The sequence below is a fragment of the Odocoileus virginianus genome, chromosome 23 (assembly GCF_023699985.2).
Source record: "Odocoileus virginianus isolate 20LAN1187 ecotype Illinois chromosome 23, Ovbor_1.2, whole genome shotgun sequence".
NCBI lineage: Eukaryota > Metazoa > Chordata > Mammalia > Artiodactyla > Cervidae > Odocoileus > Odocoileus virginianus.
The window spans coordinates 11238790-11258597 of record NC_069696.1 but is presented as its reverse complement, the minus strand read 5'-3'; the positions used below and the strand labels follow the sequence as shown (position 1 = coordinate 11258597).

Sequence of the window (19808 nt, the reverse complement as noted above, 5' to 3'; positions counted from 1 at the left end):
TGGACACGTCTGATGGCCGCGGGCGCTGCTGGCAGCACTGGGGTCCCCGGCCTGTGTGGCCTGCCCGCTCTGGTGGGGCAGCGATGTCATAAAACCCGGGGTGTGTCCAGGCCCAAGCGGGCTGTCGGGGACCCGTGCGCTCCCGGAGGACCAGGGAGGCCGACAAGGAGCGGCCCCCTGAGCGGAGACCAGGGTGAGGTGAGGGACCCGGGGCGGGGGGCCGCCTGGGGGCGGAGGCCGTGTGCTGGGCAGTGCTCAGAGGCTGGTGGCCGGCGCTGCCAGGAGCCCCGCTCCCAGAAAGTCTCAGGGGTCACGAGAGTTGGATTTTGTAAGAAGAAATGAAGGCTCAAGAAGGCTTAACTGAAGCAATGCTGCCTGGGCGTGCCCCTCACCCTCGACCCCGCTGCAGGTAGAGAGGGTGAGGGGCCAGCACCGGCCTCATGATTCACTGGGTCCACAGAACGAGGGGTGGTCAGCTGTGTTTGAACATCCCCGAGGTACCCTCCGCCCCTGGCCCTGGCTCTGAGAGCCCTCAGGGGGCAGGTGTGTGCTGGGGGCTGTTGCTGCCTCTCGCATTTGGAGCCAAGTCAAGGGCAAAATGACTCGAGGGCAAAGGTGCTGTGGATCCTCCGAGTGAAGCCAGGTTGGACAGCAGAGTGACCCAGGGGTAGTAGCCTCTGTGGGTAGTAGCCTCTGTGGGTGGGTGGGGTTTGAGGGACCAAGGTGAGGAACATCTGGACAGACGGACAGGGCCAGAGAGGCCTGGGCAGTGGGCTGACCTTACAGATCCCACCATGGGGTTCCTGCACGTCCCCGTCTCCAGGGAAGTCCCGGGTTGCCTGGCCTTTTGACTTTGCAGACTAAAAAGATTCCAAAAGGCACTTGGGGGACCTGCATAGGCTTTAACTCCAAAGCAGCTGAATTCAGCCACAGTGCCCCACCAGCTGGACCCATCGCGGTGCCCTCCAGGCTCTGACTCGGCCATCCAGGACTCATCAACCCCCCACCCACCACGCACCCAGTCCCTTCATCTGAAAGGCCCAAGCAGGTGAGCCACTTCAATTCTCCAATCCAGTGTCACAATTTATATACAACTGCATGACACTAACTTCTGGGATGGTCACAGAATCGCAGGTCTGTGCCTGGCCTTGCAGGTGAGCGCCCCCTAGTGGCAAAGTCACAGGTGCCAGCTGACTTCCTCAGTCCACAGGAAGCCCCCCCCCTCCCCCGGCCTGTGGATGCAGGTGGGTGCGCAGTCCCTGTCCACCCCCCAACACGTGTGGCACAGCTTTGTCGCCTTTCTGAGTGGGGTGGCTGCTGTTTGCAATGGTGGAGGGGGTCCTTGTGTGTCCCGGAGAACTCCACCCTGTGGATCCCGTCCTCCCGCAGAGCCTGGTCCCAGCCCTGCCCACAAGGCATCACCTTCCACCCCTTGCTGTTGAACAAGTGCTTTCAGACTGGAGTGGCACGTTGGCCAGGCGGTCCAGGCTCCCCCAGCGAGGAATGCCCTCTGACATCCCCGGACGTCCAGTCCCCACAGGCTGGGACAGTCATTCCATTGCTGTGGTCCTCTCCCGACACTTAAGCAGACCCCCACCTCTCGGCCTCCCTGAGATGCCCAGCCCTGCCCGACCTGCTGAATGTCGCCCCTCCGCTCCCAGGTGTACCCTGCCTTCCTCCCATCCCGCCCCCGCCTACTGCTCCGCACTGGTCTCCCCGTGTGGACAGCAACACCCTGAAAGCAGGACTGGGCTGTATTTTCCTAGGTCAGAATATGGCACATAATTAGCACCTAATATTTGCTGAGGGGCATCTTGCACTGTTGGAGTGGGTTTCATTTTTTCTGAACACCGTCTGCCCTGCCCCTTCTATGCACTGCTCCTGGTCCTGCCCTCGGGGGCCATAACTTCCCAAGTAAGACCTAGGCTGGTGCCCTGCCTCCTCCCCAGTCGGGAACAGAAGGAGCGGTGCAGAGAGCCAGCCCTCCGACGATGGCGAGCAAGAGAGGCGACTTGAGTGACAGCAGGAAGACGGCTGGATGGAAGAGACAGGGCGAGAGCGGGTCTGGAAACAGGTGAGACGTGAGTCGGGCAGGTGCCAGAGATGGGCATGCCAGGTGGGAAGAAATAGGACGCATTACAGAGTCAGGCATTCGGTTCTAACCCACTCTGCCTCTACTGGTGGGACCGAGGGGACGGCCCCTTTTCATCTCATAACGAGGTCTCACATCAGGTGTTTTGAAATCCTACCCTGTCCAAGCATGCTGTGATTCTTAAGTGGTCAAACTGCCTATCCATCCAACCCTGGAGGAGCTGACCCATGGGGGAGATCGTGACTATTTAACTGAGGATGGACTTTGCCGGCGAGGGCAGAGAGGATTGGTTACGGGAGCACCCAGCACACAGCTTGGGCCTACCATCGCCTTCTCCAAGGCATGCTGAGCCTTTGCCAAGTCTACACATCAAATGACAGTCTGATTCTCACACTTGGATCCCTGTAAGCTAGTTGGCACTGGATGTCTGAGCTGCAGTCTTTAAATCTGTCCCCCTCACCATTGACGGAAGGAATCTGTGCTCTATTAAAAGCCTTCTTTAAAAACCAGAGAATGCGAAATGTGTTTAAAATATGAAAAAAGAAATCAACCAGAAAATGCATTTTCCCCTCTTGAGAGTTGTCATCTTTACATGTATCCGTGGTGTCAGGCACCAGCTGGGAACAGAAGTCTTAAAATATCGTGAGCAAGGCCATCTCTGCAGAAGGAAAAACTCCCAAAGCCAATAAGACTCTTCTCCAGTCTTTTGTATCCTCAAGAAAACTTGAGTGATTTGGTTAAAAATCTCCCCCCACCCTATTTTTCTTGTCTCTTATTTCTCCCCTTTAGTGTGCATAGTACATGTGATTTCTAGAAAAAAAATTTTTTTTTTACTCAAATGCAGCTGGCACCTTGGCACCCATCTCAGTCTGCCCAAGAACCCCTGGCTCTTTGGTCCCCTCTGCCCAACTCAGCCTGTCCCCTCTGCCTGGACTCTACCCAGACGACACTGACTTAAGCTTGAAGCTCAGCTCAGGCATGGTCTACTCCGAGAAAGCCCTGGACTCTCCCACTGCACCTCCTCCCAGGGGTGGGGACCACTGCCACGCCCCTCCTAACAGACCCCGAACCCAGCAGCCATCTGCTCCTTGAGAATCAGCCATGTCTCACTCTCCTTGGTGCCGAGAAGTTAGCTCAGAAAAGACACGTTGACGTCTGGAGCGTCCCTACTGGCCACTGAATTCAACCTACCCTGGTCGTCTCAACAGCCTCGGACTTTGCAGGCATGTCATCTGTGACTCACCGCCTGGGCCCTCTCTGGTCCGGCCACACAGCTCGCTCCTACGCCCCTCACAAGCTCTTCCTCAACTCGGCTGGACCATTTTGCCCTCTTGAAAAGCCCTCCCTGCTATTTCTGCTGCTGCTGCTGCTAAGTCACTTCAGTCGTGTCCGACTCTGTGTGACCTCATAGACGGCAGCCCACCAGGCTCCCCCATCCCTGGGATTCTCCAGGCAAGAACACTGGAGTGGGTTGCCATTGCCTTCTCCGCTGCTATTTCTAAGTGTTGCCAATTCATGTCCACCACCTGCCGCAAGCTGGCCTCAAAAAACGGTCTCTAGGAGGTCATCATGAATTAACTTAGCTCTCTGACGCTGCCGTCCTGTGGGTGCCCAGGCTTCCATTTTTGCCAAAGATGTCAGAGGGGTTGCAGATTGTGGCAGACAGATTGTCAGGGGCTGGTGGCTCTCCCTCTCCTGGGTCCCTATCACACTTGGGACTCTGCAGCAGAAAAGGCCAGAGCCTTCCTTAGTCCGGAGCAGGAGTGACTCGGGTGTCCCCACTCTCGCCATGAGACAAGCCGTGGCACCAAGTACTTTTCTCCTTAGAATGGAGTGTGCCAGGAGTGTGCCAGGAGTGTGCCTTGAATTCTCAAAGGGCAATAACTCTCTATAATGGGATATTGGTTTATGTTTGTTAAGAAAACATTTTGTTCCTGTTTTCAAGTTTCCTTTCCTCAGGATGTGTTTTCAGCCCCAAGCAGACTATAAGTGGAGACTGAGCCTCATTCATCACTCTGTCCCCAGCCTGTGTTTAGCACAGCGCTCCATTCCTATCAGGTAATCAATAAATGCTTGTTACCTAACTAAAGGCAAATTAAATGCTAAACAGCACTAATTACAAGCTGTCGCGAGATCCTGGCTCCCAGCAGAGAGAATTGCTTGTGATTGTCAGGGGTTTGCTAGTTGCCCAGGTGTAGGAAACATGAAATTGTTATTTTCTAACTGCCTCTTTGTTCCGGAGGGTGGGCCGTTCCTCTCAGATTGCTGCGATAAGACGTTCGGAGGGCAGAATTCATTAAAATTCTAAACACTGGTATTCTTCACCATGGAATCTTGTTCAGGGGTAAGATAAGTGGATTTTGATTCCTGTCTTTGCGAGCAGAGACAGGCAGTAACTGTTAAGGGAAATGAAAGGCGTCCCCGTCTACTGGCGCACAAAAGGGGAAAGAAACCCAGGAGCTGCTACCTGTCTCTCCACAGACGATCCTAAAATGGTCCCCTGTTTACAGACGATAATCAATTATTTGTAGCGACAATGTTTAAAATGTGCAATTTAGTTTCTGGCTGATTGAACTAAAATGAGCAGCTGCGTCATCTGTCAAGGTACATATCCCGCCCGGAGAGGAAGCACCTATTTTAGCAAAGAAAAAAATAACCACGGTGGTTCTTCCAAAAGAGACGTCTGTACCTCATTTCTTTTCGTTTAATTTTATTTTCGCCTAAGGACAGCTTAGGAGAGTCTGGTCTCCATTCTTCGAGGCCACCAAAAGCACAACCGCCGGAGAAATCTCTAGGCTTCCCAGGGACGTCCTCCGCTTCGCTTTCGATGGCCCATGCATTCGTGGCACGTGCCAGCTCGTCCATCCTTTATTAATAGACGAGCTGGAAAACAGCACTTAACTTCTGAGGGGTTAATCGGTTCCTGCTACTTATTACTCTACATGAAAGCATAACTTCCATTTATAACATCACTGTTGAGTAACCATGAGATGATTACAGCCTTGATCTCACAGCCTGGTCTCCTAGAGGTACTGAACTGTGGTGAAAATGTAGCCGTGAGTATTCGGCACCTGGGGGGCACACATAGCTCTCCACCACCCCGAGTTTCTTCTGGATCACTGAGAGATGAGCTGGCCGCTGGATTATCACAGGTGTAAACATACCTCCCTCACCTTTCCGTGGTTTGCGTCTCCAGATTTCACCAAAGGTTTTCAGAGGCAAAGTCTTACAATGGTTGCGTAGTAGAGGCTGTAGCAATTTCTTGAGCAGGGAATGTAAGTGGTTTCAGTGGTACTGAAAGGTATCTTGTTTTTCATTTCGGCTGGGCCACGTGGCATTTGGGATCTTCCCTGACCAGGGATCAAACCTGCGTGTGTCTGGGCTGGATTGTTTCAGTCATGCCCCAACTCTTTTGTGACCCCATCGACTGTAGCCCACCAGGCTCCTCTGTCCATGGGATTTCCCAGGCAAGAATACTGGGGTGGGTTTCCATGCCCTCCTCCAGGGGATCTTCCCGACCCAGGGATTGAACCCAAGTCTCTTACCTCTCCTGCATTGGCAGGCAGGTTCTTTACCACTAGCACCACCTGGGGTTTTAAAATTTCATTTATTTTTGGCTGTGCTGGGTCATCACTGCTGCGCAGGCTTGCCTCTGGTTGTGGTGCTTGGGCCTCTCATGTGACTTCTCTTGTTTCAGAGTTTAGGCTCTGGGGTGTTGGAGCTTCAGTAGTTATGGCCCTTGGGCTCAGCAGTTCCAGTTCTCGGGCTCTAGAGCACAGGCTTAATAGTTGTGGGGCACGAGCTTTTTTTTTTCCACGGCAAGTGGGATCGTCTCAGACCAGGGATGGAGCTTGTGTCCCCTGCATTGGCAGGCGGATGCTTTACCCCTGAGCCACCAGGGAAGCCCAGAGCATGGAGTCTTAACCACTGGATGGCCAGGGAAGTCCTACACTCTTGAAAAGTACTGAGGATCCCCCAAAGCTTTTGTTTTTTGTGAGTTCTATCTGTCACTATTTATCATACTAGACAGTAAAAGTGATAAAAAGTTTAAACATTTGTTTACCAATTCATTTAAAATAACAATAAACCCGTCATACAGTAACATTTTATGAAACAATTGTATTTTCCAAAGCAAAAAGAATGAGTGAAGAAAGGCCGTTTTATATTGTTATGAATTCTTTAATATCTGCCTTAACAGAAGACAGCTGGATTCTCCTATTTTTGTTCTCATTCTGTCTGTTGCAAAGTCATACATCATGTAGTGTCTGGAAAACCCTACTGTACACTTATGAGAAAGTGAGAGTGAACACACAAACAACATCTTGCTGCAAAGATAGTTTTGACAATTATGGACTCTCTGAAGAGGGTCTCGGGACACTCAGGGGTCCCCAGACCACCCTCGGAGAACTGCTGACCTGAACAGTTCAGTCCAAGAGCTGGTGATTGGCGAGGGGGGTTAGGACACCAGGGGCAGAAGTGGCCTCTGTGGAAAGCACCCTTTGGTTCCAAAGTTCCAAAGCCTCTTTTGGAACAACAGCAGAAGGGATGGGGGCCACAGTGATGGTAAGGCAAACGTACGTTCCCTTCTTATGGACTGGTTTTCTCAGTGGGACCTGAGGTGAGGTCGCTCACTCAGGGTAATGGGTTAAAGGATGTGGGAGGTCTGAGCAGAGAGAAGACATGAATTGACTCTCGGTGAATAGGAAACCTAGCTAACCAGTGATGGACAGTCAGATCGACAAGAGGAATCATAAAGCATCCTTCTCTGGGGCTCTTGGCAGGTCTCTCTGGGGCTCTCGGCAGGTCACCCTGTAACTTACCAACAGATAGAACCACATGGCTGGGATTCCTCAGTAAGGCTGCACCTCCGGGGCCATTGCTTCTCTCTCACCTGTGAGTTAACACAGTGAGGAACAGGGTGATGCATAGCAGGACCTGGGACTCAGCCTGCTGCTGCGTAGTCGCTTTAATTGTGTCCGACTTTGTGCAACCCTATGGACTATAGCCTGCCGGGCTCCTCTGTCCGTGGGATTTCTCCAGGCAAGAATACTAGAGTGAGTTTCCATGCCCTCTTCCAGGGGAACTTCCCGACCCAGGGATCAAACCTGGGTCTCTTGCATTGCAGGCAGATTCTTTACCGCTGAGCCGCCAGGGAAGCTCGGGGCTGAGTCTGCCTGGGTTCTAATCCTGCTTTTGCCACTGAGTCACTATGCCCCTCTGTGCCTTAGTGTCCTATCTGTAAACGGGAATAATTACTCCCAGTACCTACGTCCTAGGGCTGTTATGAAGATAAATGAAGAGGAAGTGCGCATAAAGTATTTAGACGGGTGCCTGGCAAGGGCGGTGCTCCGAAGAGTCAGCCACATTATTGCTACTATTACTGGGCTTTCCTGGTGGCTCAGGCAGTCAAGAATCTGCCTGAAATGCAGAAGACCTAGGTTTGATCCCTGGGTCCAGGAAGATCCCCTGGAAGAGGGAATGGCAACCCACTCCAGTATTTCCAATGGGAAATCCCATGGACAGAGGGGCCGCTGGGCTACAGTCCATGGGGGGTCCTAAGAGTCGGACGGGAGCGACTAAAACAAACCACAGCACTATCCACATGACTTAATGAGTTTCTACTCATTACCATGTGAGCATGGTAAAAAACTGGCGACTCTTTATTTACTTATCTGCTGGAGTTGGAGGAAGACCGGGATGTGAGTGCTGAGAATACCAAGCTGGGCAAAGCAACCTTGTCCTGCCCTTTTCCCAGATCACCGGGAGGAGGCCAGCAGGACAGAACTAGACACAGCGGGCAACAATCGGAATCGCCAAGTGCTAACATGCAGGAAGGGCGCAGACGTGGTCGGGGCTTAGACACCTGCCTTCAGCCTGAGGCCTTCCCTTGTGGCTCAGCTGGTAAAGAATCCGCCTACAGAGGCGGGCAGACTTGGGTTCGGTCCCTGGGTTGGGAAGATCCCCTGGAGAAGGGAAAGGCTACCCGCTCCAGTATTCTGGTTTGAAGAACTCCATGGGCTGCTGTTGCAAAGAGTCAGACACGACTGAACGACTTTCACTTAGACTTTCGTCATCCTGACCCCAGGCTCTGGGTGGGTACGTTTGGTTTTTTAAACAGGTGAGGAGTCTGCTTCGCAGGATGAGACTAACCTTCCCCGGCCACGCGGCTCGAAGCGGTACTCTGCGACCCGTCCGACAGCTCGCGCGACGGCCAGGTTAACAGAAACGCGCTCTCACGACGCCCGCCACCCTGACTCTGGCTGGGGTACCCACGCCGGGAGTACAGGAACTCCGGCGGGAGCTCCTCCCGCGGGGCGGGGGGCGGAGCCACCAGGCAGGCATGGCCACGCCCCCCGAGCCAACTTCCTAGTCGTCTTGGCCAATCGGAGCTCTGTTTCTTGCCGGGTGGGGAAAGGTGTTCTCCAGTCAGCGAGCGCCGTCGTCGCTCGGGCAACAGCGTCCCAGAGACATCGCGTGGGCTGAGCCTCTGTGGCCAGGGTGCCCTGGGGTCCGCGCGCCGAGTTGGCCTCCATGAGTCGGAGGATTGAGAAAGGGGCCGGGGTAAGGCGGAGCGGCCTCGGCAAGAGCTCAAGAGCCCGGAGCGGGGAGTGTGGGGGGCGCTGAGGAGGGCCCGGGAGGATAGCTCTGGGGTGCCACAGCCCCGGGACACGTCGCATCCCCTCTTTGTCTGTGACCAAGGGGCGGTAGTGACCCGTTTACTCGTTTCACGCACGTGTGTATGTGGCGCGCCTGCCTGTGCCAGGAGCCGTTGTCGGGTCTGGGGGCTCCTGCAGTGAATTCGTTGTTGTTTTTCAGTCGCTCAGTCACATCTGACTCTGCGACCCCATGGACTGCGGCTGGCCAGTCTTTCCTGTCCTTCACTGTCTCCCAGAGTGAATATTCTCCTGCAGTGAATAGACCCATCCTTTTTATATTTCGGTAAAGACCGACTATAAACAACGTAGGGGGTGGTGAATCTGCCTCCCAGTCTCTCTGAGGGTCACATCACTCCGACTTACAAAATGTCTCATGTTTTCTTCTTCCATTTGTTCCCACAGCAGCCTTTCAAATATTTTAAGTTCCACCTTGTAGATGGTGACTTGAACCCCGCAGGGTGAAGGGGGCTGTCCCCGAGAATCACACCACTAGATGTTGCAGAGCCAGAATTCAAACTGAGCACTCTTGTCTCATGTCAGAATCTTCAGGCTTTCTGGAACATTCCTCTTCCTCAAACCGCAGGAATGATTCCTGCCTCCCTCAGAACTCTGTTTGGAAGCACTCTCTGAAATGTTCAGCGGTTATTTAAGACCATTGGCTGAATTACCCCATACTTCCTTTTCCTTCTGTCCTGAAAATCTTTGCCTTTCAGGATGCTTTGCCCCGTTAAGAAGACTCTTATTTCCTTTTCAAGAGGAGTAATTTAATAATGTTTCTTAAATTGTGTGTGCCGCCAAATGAGTGGACCTACAGAAATGCTGTTAAAAAATTTTTTTTTTTTACTTTCACATACTGCTGTTCCTTCTCTTTTATCCATTGTCTTCAGCAGATGTATTTATTTGGCTAAGTCTGGGGAAGTGAAAGTGAATCAGGCAAGGGCCCTTTGATTATCTGTGAGCATGTTTGTCTCCTGGTCAGTCTCACTGCAAGCTTTAGGAGGGCAAGGACTTATTTCAGTTACCTGTGCTCATGGGCACAACACCATGAGTTTAGGGCCTGGCTCATGGCAGGTGCTTGTGCTTGTAGATGTTTGTCAAGAATTGCTTACCTGAGACATTAAATCTGCTGTCCACCTTTGTCTTCCGTGTCCCTACCCTTTTGCAGCTGTCCACCTCTCCCGTGCAGAGATCTCTGCATCGCCCTTGCTGTGACCCCTCCAGCTGACTGGCACATGGAGACAGAACCAGCTCTAGCAGGATGCTCAGGAGTCTGGGGCCCACCTGGAACAGGAATCCACTGGGAGCCCATTGGCTGTTAACAAGACAGTTGCTTTCGTAAAGCCTCTTGACTGGGATCAAGTGAATGTTTAAGGTTAGTAGATGAGGAGAGTCACTGAAGTTTTTCTTGGATGATTCCTTCCCCTGCCAGGGTTGGAAAATAAGTTGTTTAATATAGATGAGAAAGGGTGATGAGGCAAGAAGCTAAAGTCACTTTCTTCCTTTAAATATCGCAAGAGAGCTGACCTTTTTGTGAAGTGTATCTACCTAAAATTACCCCAGATCTGGCTTCCTCTATAGCTCAGCTGGTAAAGAATCCACCTGCAATGCAGGAGACCTGGGTTTGATCCCTGGGTTGGGAAGATCTCGAGAAGAGAAAGGCTACCCACTCCAGTATTGTGGCCTAGAGAATTCCATGGACTGTATAGTCCATGGGGTCGCAAAGAGTTGGACACGACTGAGCAAGTTCCACCCCAAATCTAGGTTTGTGCAGTTATACAGATTGGATCCTTGTACTAGTTAAATGTTGATTCCCTTTCCACACAGTGCTGTCTAGGACATCCACGCCATTTAAAAGAGGAGATGTAAAGGGAAGGAATGTTTGGGGAAACTCTGTGAATGGAGATAACATATGAACATGATACACTTCCAGTATGAAAGAGCTTCATTTTTCACTCTTTTCTCTTGGTTTCAATCTTTTACTGCTATTTTGTTTATTTTGTTCAGACGCCACCGTTATCTTTTCACCTGTTTTTCTGCAGTTTGACTATTTCTATTACCATTGCTCCTCCTGGCTAATATTGAGCACTCACTGTGCTCCAGGCACAGTTTGGAACCTCTCATTACTTTTTTTAAATTGAGTGCGTCTTGCCTATGAAACAGTACAGTTATTATTCCCATTTTACAGATGAGGTAGCGAGGATGCAGAGAAGCTAGGTGGTGGCATGTGACCCCTGCTCCAGGATGCCTGGTGACAGGGCCTGCTTTCTCAGACAGTCCCCTCTCGCTCTCAGAGATGTGTGCTCTGCACATCCCACTGGGCTTCGAGGGGACTTGTAACAAAACGTGGAGAAGGAAATGGCAACCCACTCCAGTATTCTTGCCTGGAGAATCCCATGGATGGAGGAATACAGTATGGTAAGTAGGAAAGTAACTTCAAGAAGAGAATACTCAGATAATTCGTAATGGTTAATATAGTCGGGCTGCAAATGTGGCTGTGAGCTTCTTTTTTTGTTTGTTTTTAATCGAATGAAAGATTCTTTAAATTTTATAGTGGTTTATAATTTTCAAAATTTTCACACACAGATTTCACACAATCCCATAACATCCCTGTTTTCCTCGTCACCTCCGTCTTGCCTGTCCCCCCTTCCCTCTCCCCACTGGTAACCGCTGGTTTGTTCTCTATATTTGTGAGTCTGCCTCTCTTTTGTTTTATTAGCTATGAACTTCTTGAACTCAGGAAGAAGAAAATTAAAAACAAAACAACCAAAAAAAGAAAGAAGTTGAATTCATTTTGTCCAGGCAAATAGGGCATTTTAATTTCTCCCAAAAAAAGAAAGTGTTTCTAATGCCGCCATTTAAAGGAAATTTCTCCTGGGGCTCATCAGCAAGCCCTAGATGATCCAGTTTAACACAGAGTGCCCAGGGTGTAGGCTCAGTGTCCTAGCTATTAAGGGAAGAAAGTGTAGACTGTTGCATTTGTATAGAATTTTTGAGTAGTACAAGGCACAAATCAGAGTCAAAATTCACAAAATACATAACAAAATAAGATTAAACAATAGCCAGCAAAATAGAAATTTTCGGGAACACCTTCTGAATTTTGTTTTTCTGCAGATGGTGTTATCTGGTTCCCGGGGTTGGCTCCAGTCATTTATTTATTTGCTTAACAGTTACCTATTGAGCCCCTGTCACATGCCAGGCCCCGGTCTAGGCAGTGAGGACACTGCAGAGATGGTCAGATCACCACCTTCCTTTGCCTGGGGTCTCCACCCTGCCGTTTTCTCCTGCTGGACCATTCCTGGACTGACTTTGGTGTGCCACCCTTTGCTGTCCTTCCTGTAAAACCCGAGACCATACTCGGCACCGTGCACCGTGACAGTCTCCCTGCCTTCCACCTGGGCCCTGACTTTTCTTTCTCTGCCTTCCCAGGACCTAAAGTCTGTGACAGCCGTCAAGGAGTGAGCACAGCCCACTGTGCGTCAGTCTCTTTAATACATTATCTGGGTGCTGTGACAGCCTGTTTTGTTTGTTTGGTTGTTTTTGGCCATGCCCCGTGGCATGTGGGATCTTAGTTCTCCAACCAGGGATCGAACCCACACCCCCGGCATTGGAGGGCAAAGTCTTAACCACTGGACCACCAGGGAAGTCCTAGCGTCAGCCTGTAGAGGGTTTCACTGAACCATCGCGGGTCACTTGCCCCTTGAGGACCTGGTGGAAGCCATGTATCCTCCCTCTAGAAAAATCATCTCTCACACCCTTTTGAATTTCATCTCAGAGAGTTTGAAGTGCGCACACGTGGACCTTGTCCCTAGATCCCAGGTTAAGAATGTGCGTGCATGGTGTCGCTCAGCTGTGTTCGACTCTTTGCAACCCCAGGCCATGGACTGTAGCCTGCCAGGCTCCTCTGTCCATGGGGAATCTCCAGGCAAGAATACTGGGGTGGACTGCCATTTCCTTCTCCAGGGGATCTTCCTGACCCAGGGATTGAACCTGTGTCTCGATTAGCAGGTGGATTCTTTACCCCTGAGCCACCTGGTAAGAATACTTGCTTTAAAGAGAGATATTATTTCCATTTTGCAAATGAGAAAACTGGGTGAGGAGGAGGTTAATTAACTTGCAAGTTTGCATGGCAGATAATGGAACTGATTTTGACTCCACGTCTTCTCGACTCTAAACCCTTAATTTTTCCCACTGTCCAAACATGTAGATGCTCAGTAAATATGGGAGTGAGTGTGTAGAGGTCCAGAAGGGAGCTTTAAACTGAATATTCCCTGAATACGACAGAACATCATTTGATATCAGAATAGACAGGGAGAAGATTTTTCTCAAGTATTTGGATTTAGCTGCCAAAATCCTTTGTGCTGCTTGCAACTTTTTCCCAGTTTTGTCAAGTGATAATTTCCCCCCCATGATTCCAGTTCCAACAGTTTTTGCTTCTGATGCCATTTCTGTTGGGCTGTGCACATTTCTTACTCTCGTGTTGAATTATGTTTTCTCTGGATGCCAAGGCAGATGGATGGCACTTTTGTTATGATTCTGATATAAATAGCATCTGTTAAAAACTGGACATGCGTGCTTATCTGACAAATAAACAAATACATCAATAGGATAGCCTTCTAATCGTGGTTTTGCCAGTGGTTAATAAGTGTATTTGATGGTCTGTGACTTGGTGCTTGTTTGGGGGGAACTGGTTTTATTTTCCTTGCTAATTTTGACCTTACTGTATGTTTTGATAGACTCATATTCATGAATGTTGTAGAATTCTCTTTATTTAGAAAACCTAAACTGAGGATGATGTCAGGCCTGGGGTGACCTAAAGAACTTATCACAGTGCCTTGCTAATGCTAAGAACACTGTTTAGCTTTCAAGGTCGAGGGTAAAAGTAGTCCAAGCTCCTTACCCTGGCAGTGTTAGTTGTTACTAGCCGTGGCCCATCAGGAACAGAGATGAAGAGGGTGCTTCCTGTGTACCAGGCCCTGTGGTAGGTGCTGAGCAAAGATGTTGAGTGCGGTTGACTCTCTCCATGGGAGGGGCTCCCTGATGAGTAGGGGCCACAGACGAACAGCCAAGAGAAAAGCCTGGAAGCAGAGAACCAAGGCGAAGGTAGATGTAGGGCTAGAGGAAATGGCACCCCACTCCATTATTCTTGCCTGGAAAATGTCATGGGCAGTGGAGCCTGGCAGGCTACAGTCCATGGGGTTGCAAAGAATCGGACATGACTAAGCGACTGGGTACACACACACACGTGCACACACACACAGTTGATTAGCAAGGTTGAATTGGCACTTCCCTGGTTTCTGAGTGGTTAAGACTCTGTGCTTCCACCACAGGAGGCATGGGTTTGATCCCTGGCTGGGGAACTAAGGTCCTGTATGCTGTTCATTGTGGCAAAAAATAAAATTAAAAACAAACAAACAAAAACCAATGTTGTGTTAGTTTCAGGTGTACAACAAAGTGATTCGATTATACACCTACCTATCTTTCTTCAGATTCTTTTCCATTGTAGGTTTTTTTTTTTTTTTTTTTGGCTGTACCAAGTCTTAGTTGCAGCATGCGGGATCTTTAGTTGTGGCATATGAACTCTTAGTTGTCACGTGTGGGATCTAGTTCCCCTACCTTGCATTGGGAGCACAGAGTCTTATACACTAGACCACCAGGGAAGTCCCTCATTTATAGGTTACACAAGATATTGAATATAGTTCATTCCTTCTGCTATTCAGTAGGTCCTTGTTGTTTACCTATTTTTTATATAGTAGAGTATATCTGTTAATCCCCAAATCCTAATTTATCCCTCCCCCTTTCCTATCTACTAACCATAAATTTATTTTCTGTGTCTGTGAGTCTATTTCTGTTTGGTGAATAAATTCATTTCTACAATATGTTTTAAAAATTACATGTATAAAAGGTATCATATGATGCTTCTTTTTCTCTGACTTTCTTTACTTAATATGACAGTCTCGCTCCATCCATGTTGCTGCAAATGGCATTATTTCATTCCTTTTTATGGCTGAGTAAAATAGGGTATTATATATATATTATATATATATGTATAAAATATACATATCTCACAACTTCTTTATCCATTCATCTGTGAACGGACACTTAGGTTATGCTGCTATGATCATTGGGGTACATGTATCTTTTCAAATTAAGAGTTTTCTTCTTTTCTGGATTATATAAGGCATGATTAGTTTTAAGGAGGATAGGAAGGCCTCCTGAAAGTGTGGGCTCCACCCTCAGTCTAGAAAGATGAAGTGTGGTAGAAAAGGAAATTCTAGCAAGAGTGTGATCCAGTACACAGAGGTGAGGAACTGCATGGTATATTCATTTGGATTTTCTGTAAAATGCAGCGGGCGTGAAGCTGCGGTGTCTGGAAGTTTCCTGTGGCCAGGTTATTAATGATGCGAATAACCTTATACTCCACAATTAAGAGTCTGACTTCAGTTTGTATACCTGGAGTAGTCATACAAATGCATGTTATGGGTTTTTTTAGTCTAAAAAATGTAGATTCACAGAAGAGTTGCAGAGTTAGTACAGAGATTTCCCATGTGCCCCCAGCTTCCCCCATGGTACCATCTTACAGAGTAACCACAATACACTTAGCAAAACCAGGGTGCTGTCCCTGCTGCAGTCCTAGTAACCAATAGAGACTTTATTCAGCTCTCACCCGTCTTGACAGGACTCAGTCTTTTTTCTCTTGGTGCATAGTTCTGTGAAATATTAGCACACGTGTAGTTTTACCTTGCATGTTTTTCAAGCCAGGGAGCAACGTAACTGTGCGTGTGCTTTAGCAAGAGAGATCCTGGCCACAGAGGAGGATGGATTAGAAGGGACTTGGAGACTTGGATGCGATCTAAGGGGCTGTTTCTGGAATCCACATGAATGAGGATGAGCTTGGGTAGTGAAGGGAGGGATGGAGAGGGCGGGGGAACCGATGTCACAGATGTTCTCCAGGTACCGTGGACAGTCCCTGCTGCCACTTAGAAAGAGGGCCAGATCCCAGTCGTGGAGAAAGAAGCAGACCTCAGCTGTCATTACGGACCGTGGTCAGTTTTCTAAGGGCGGTAGCAAGCAATTGGAGTTCTTAGAGCAAGGAAGTAACAAAAGATCAGCGTTTTAAACTGTGGTGGTCTGTGTGTGTGTGAGTGTGTGTATATGGTTTTGGTGTATGTGTGCTGGTGTTGTGTGTGTGGTATGTGGGTACGTGTTTGTGGTGTGTATGTATAGTGTGTGTGAGTTCCAGTTATGGGAAGAGAAGTGGTGCTCATGGTGCTGGCATAAAATATCTCTATGTGAGAAACCCAAAATTTAGCCCGAAATTCATGTACAGGAGCTGCCTGCGGCGGTGGGCAGTTCTCCAGTAACCTGCAAAACCGCTGGATTGCTCTGCAGACCCGAAGGCTCTGTCCCTGTGGTTTGGTGAGCTAAACAAGAAAAGCTGCCTAAACCCGCCGCTTTCTTAATTTCCAGAATTCACCAATTCAGAAGTAGTTTTTCTTGAAGGAAATGAAGCAAAATAGCACCAAAACAGACACCTCCACCGTCTCCAGTACTGCATGGAGTCTCAAAGCCAGCGAGCCGCTGCTCTTGCCTGAAGGTCTGTCTACTGACAGGTCGGAGGAGCATGGTGGGTTCCCTGGACGGTGCCGGGCTCAGAAAGTTGGTGGTGATACCATGATCACATCCGTCTGGTTTGTTTCTGTTGTTCGCCCAGCAGGCGTGCGCAAAATGCTGGTTCTTGGGCCAGAATTGTCTGGGAAACTTACATATCATAACAGCAAGCATCGGCCCATACATTTTAAAGTCAGGGGTCCTTCATTGGGCATTCCATGTGACCCCAGCCATTAGACAGCTACAGTGAGCTCGGCAAATGCCTTCCTGTGGCCGGCAGAACGCTCTGGATGGCGCAGGTCCATGTGTCCTACTGTAGATGGCAGCAGCTGCCCGACTTCCCAGTACAGAGCTCAAGCCGGGAATCCATCGCTTGCCCCTTTGCCAGCGTCCGAGGACTTGCTGGGCTGGCTGCGATAAAAACAGGACGCGTTCAATACTCCTGGTCCACTCACAGGAGCGGGGAGGGCCCAGTGGTTCCAGCAATTGCACTTTAAAAGCCTTCCAGGGAGACCGTGTTTGAGCTGGGAATAGCCATTTGTCAGTTCCTCCGACACAACTTGTTTTCTGTCGTCTGTTGCTGTATCTGTCATCACATTAGGTGTGGTGGTGAGTCTGGAAATGTTCGTTAGGTAAGAGTGACTTTCTGAGGCACTTTCTGAGATTAGGTGTTTGTGTCCATGGTGGAGAAAGCATATTACAAACAAAATTGTGAGAAGCTTTTTCTTTAAGGCTTTGTGTTCTGGGCCGGCAAGGCGTTCATGATGATATAAATGATCCCAAACCCACAACACTCAACTCAGTTAAACTCAGAGAGCCTTATTTTTGGACCGCTGTCAGCAGATGTGGTTCCTGCTTTTGTGGCATTGATGAGTTCTTAACAGGGAACATAGACATCAAACGATCATAAGGGTCATGAGTGTGAATTAAGAAAACCTTTCTCCTGGGTCACTGGTTCTCAGCACGGGGCATGAGAGTGAGAAATCACATGTGGTGCCAAGACTTGGACCTCGGCTGACGGGAGAGAGTGAGGATCTGGAGCAAAATCCAGGAGTGGCGGGGCGTGTGAGAGTGTGTGTGTATGTGTGTGTGTGTGCGTGTGTGTGCATTTTGGGAGGTGAATGCTGTTTGGATGACTGGGCTGTGAAAATCCTCCCTCATTGACAAACACTTTTGGAGCTGCAGAGGTGTGCTGGGTACACTGGGGCAGCAAGTGCCGTAGCATCGAACCACTGTTTTATTTCATGCAGTCTATAATGAAGTGTATAATTTCCCAAATGAAAGCATAATTACCTACTGAGATGCGCGCAGCTCAGGGGAGGGACAGGCTGTGATGAGCGACTCTACCAGGAGAATGTGGACGAGGTGAGCAGGGGCCTTCAAGGAGGTGGTGGGCACGCTCGGATCTGGAGGAGAGAGGAGTTAGTGGGGTGAGGGGTGGATCTGGGCAGAGGGCCCCTTGGGGCCCAGGGAAGCAGGTGGGGACGGTGACAAAGGCCGGAGCCGGATCCTGTGCTGCCTGGTGGGCCCTGGCAGGCACGTTGTATCGTGTATCTAACGTACGTTTGTTGTGGTTCAGTTCACTAAGCCATGTCCGACACCCTGCCACCCCATGGACTGTGGCACACCTGTCTGTGGCTTCCCTGTCCTTCACTGTCTCCTGGGGTTTGCTCAAACTCATGTCTGTTAATTCAATGAGAACGTTTAAAGACTGATGTTGGCATCATCCCAACATAGCTATTTTTGTCTACAAAATATACCCTGTCCACCCTTGGAAATAACATTTTTATACCGTGTGTATATAGTGTACCTTTTCCTCTTAACCTTGTCCTAAACATGTTTTTTTGTTCCCATGTGTTCTGTATTATTTATAATAGTGGTAAATAATCACCTGCTCAGACTTTGCAAGCTTTGTATTATATGTAGTTTTGAAATATTTATTTATGACTTATTTGGCTGTGTTGGGTCTCAGTTGCGGCCCACGGGACCACCATGTCACGCGGTGGGGAGGGGGGTCCTCCGTGGCAGCTGAGGCTTAGTTGCCCTGAGGCACTGTGGGATCTTAGTTCCCCGACCAGGGATCGAACCCACGTCCCCTACATTGCAAGGCGGATTCTCAACTTCTGGACCACCGGGGGAGTCCCTTGTGTTTTATTTTGAGTTAATTTCTGAGCTGGTAATGGTGGGTCTCGTGGTGTATATGGGTAGGCATGAAATTTACGCTGCAAGAGAGCGTATTTGTGAAATTGAGGTTTGGGAGGAAGGTGAAAGCCCACACGGGGGTCTGAGGAGACCCTGATCTAGCAGGCGTGGGGACCCTGGATAGAGGAAGGCCGAGACGCTCAGGCTGTCCAGGCTGTCGGCTGGGGAGGAGGTCAGTTTATAACCAGGGAATTTTCCACTAAACTGAATTCAGATGACTGGCTAAATTGTTTTTTATGATACCCTATCATTTGAAATGCATTTGTGAATCAACTTGCATTCCTGTAATTCCTATGTTTAGAGCAGTGAGGGGTCGCCAGCCAATTCTAAGATCTTAAGGGAGTATGGGACCCAGATGAGGGAAGCAGACTGGGCTTCACACGTTGGTGCCGTGAACCCAGGAATCTCAAGGTTTGACTAGTTGTTTATGTAGATGTTGTTGCTATTTATTCGCTAAGTTGTGTCAGATTCTTTTGCAATCCCATGGACTGTAGCCCGCCAGGCTTCTCTGTCCATGGGATTTTCCAGGCAAGAATACAGGAATGGGTCGCCATTGCCTTCTCCATTATGTAGACGGCTCACTTTTGCTTTTTTGCATGTTCTTTTGAGTAGGTCACAGAATTGTTAAGACTGTTTTGCAAATGCAAGTTATCCTTTGTTCACGATAGGTTTTCTTATCGCTCTACTGATATGTACAGACTTCATGGTTCTTGTCTCCGTGCTTGTGTGAGCGTGCCTGCAGACCCCTCATGGGCACCTGGGCCAGTGCACATGCCGGCACAGTCGGGCAAAAAGCTCCGTGACTCTGGGTCTTGGCCTCATGAGTAAATCTGGCTTTTCCTACTAGTGTTTCATTTCTCTGCCTCTAAAAATACCGATTAAAAATGAAATGAAACATTTTTTGCTCAGTTGTGTCCAACTCTTTGTGACCCCATGGACTGTAGCCTGCCAGGCTCCTCTGTCCATGGGATTCTCCAGGCAAGAATACTGGAGTGGGTTGCCACTCCCTTCTCCAGAGGATCGTCCTGACCCAGGGATCGAATCTGGGTCTCCTGCATTGCAGGCAGATGCTTTATCATCTGAGCCACCGGGGAAGCTAAAAATGTGGATAGCGGAATCTAACTCACAAGGTTGATGATTAACCAGTGGCCAGAAAAATGGGCTCTTGCGAGGTGATGGTGGCTGAATCCCCTAAGTACAGCATGTGCTGGTCTTTTAACTCCATTTTGATGTCAAGCCAGGAACTTGAC

General features: G+C 49.3%; 1 protein-coding gene and 1 long non-coding RNA gene across 4 annotated transcripts in view; one reads left to right on the top strand and one right to left on the bottom strand.

Moving 5' to 3' along the window:
• Window positions 1–4785: 4785 nt before the first annotated feature.
• On the bottom strand, window positions 4786–8380 carry LOC110130823 (uncharacterized). Its single transcript, XR_002311985.2, has 3 exons — window positions 8243–8380; window positions 6913–6983; window positions 4786–4958 (listed from the first exon to the last, which is right to left on the bottom strand). It is a non-coding gene; the product is annotated as an uncharacterized lncRNA (long non-coding RNA).
• Window positions 8381–8524: 144 nt separating this feature from the next.
• EFCAB6 (EF-hand calcium binding domain 6) overlaps window positions 8525–19808 on the top strand; it is a 241475-nt gene continuing 230191 nt past the window's right edge. Inside the window, exons 1-2 of one of the 3 annotated variants that reach the window (XM_070453474.1) lie at window positions 8525–8653; window positions 9914–10120. Coding sequence is in view for 1 of the 3 variants with exons in the window: in XM_070453473.1 (XP_070309574.1) it covers window positions 17690–17721 (32 nt within the window). In the remaining 2 variants the exon portion in view is untranslated. Of the gene's footprint in view, window positions 8654–9913; window positions 10121–17547; window positions 17722–19808 lie in introns of those variants that run through there. The other 2 variants (XM_070453475.1, XM_070453473.1) reach the window with 2 other exon arrangements.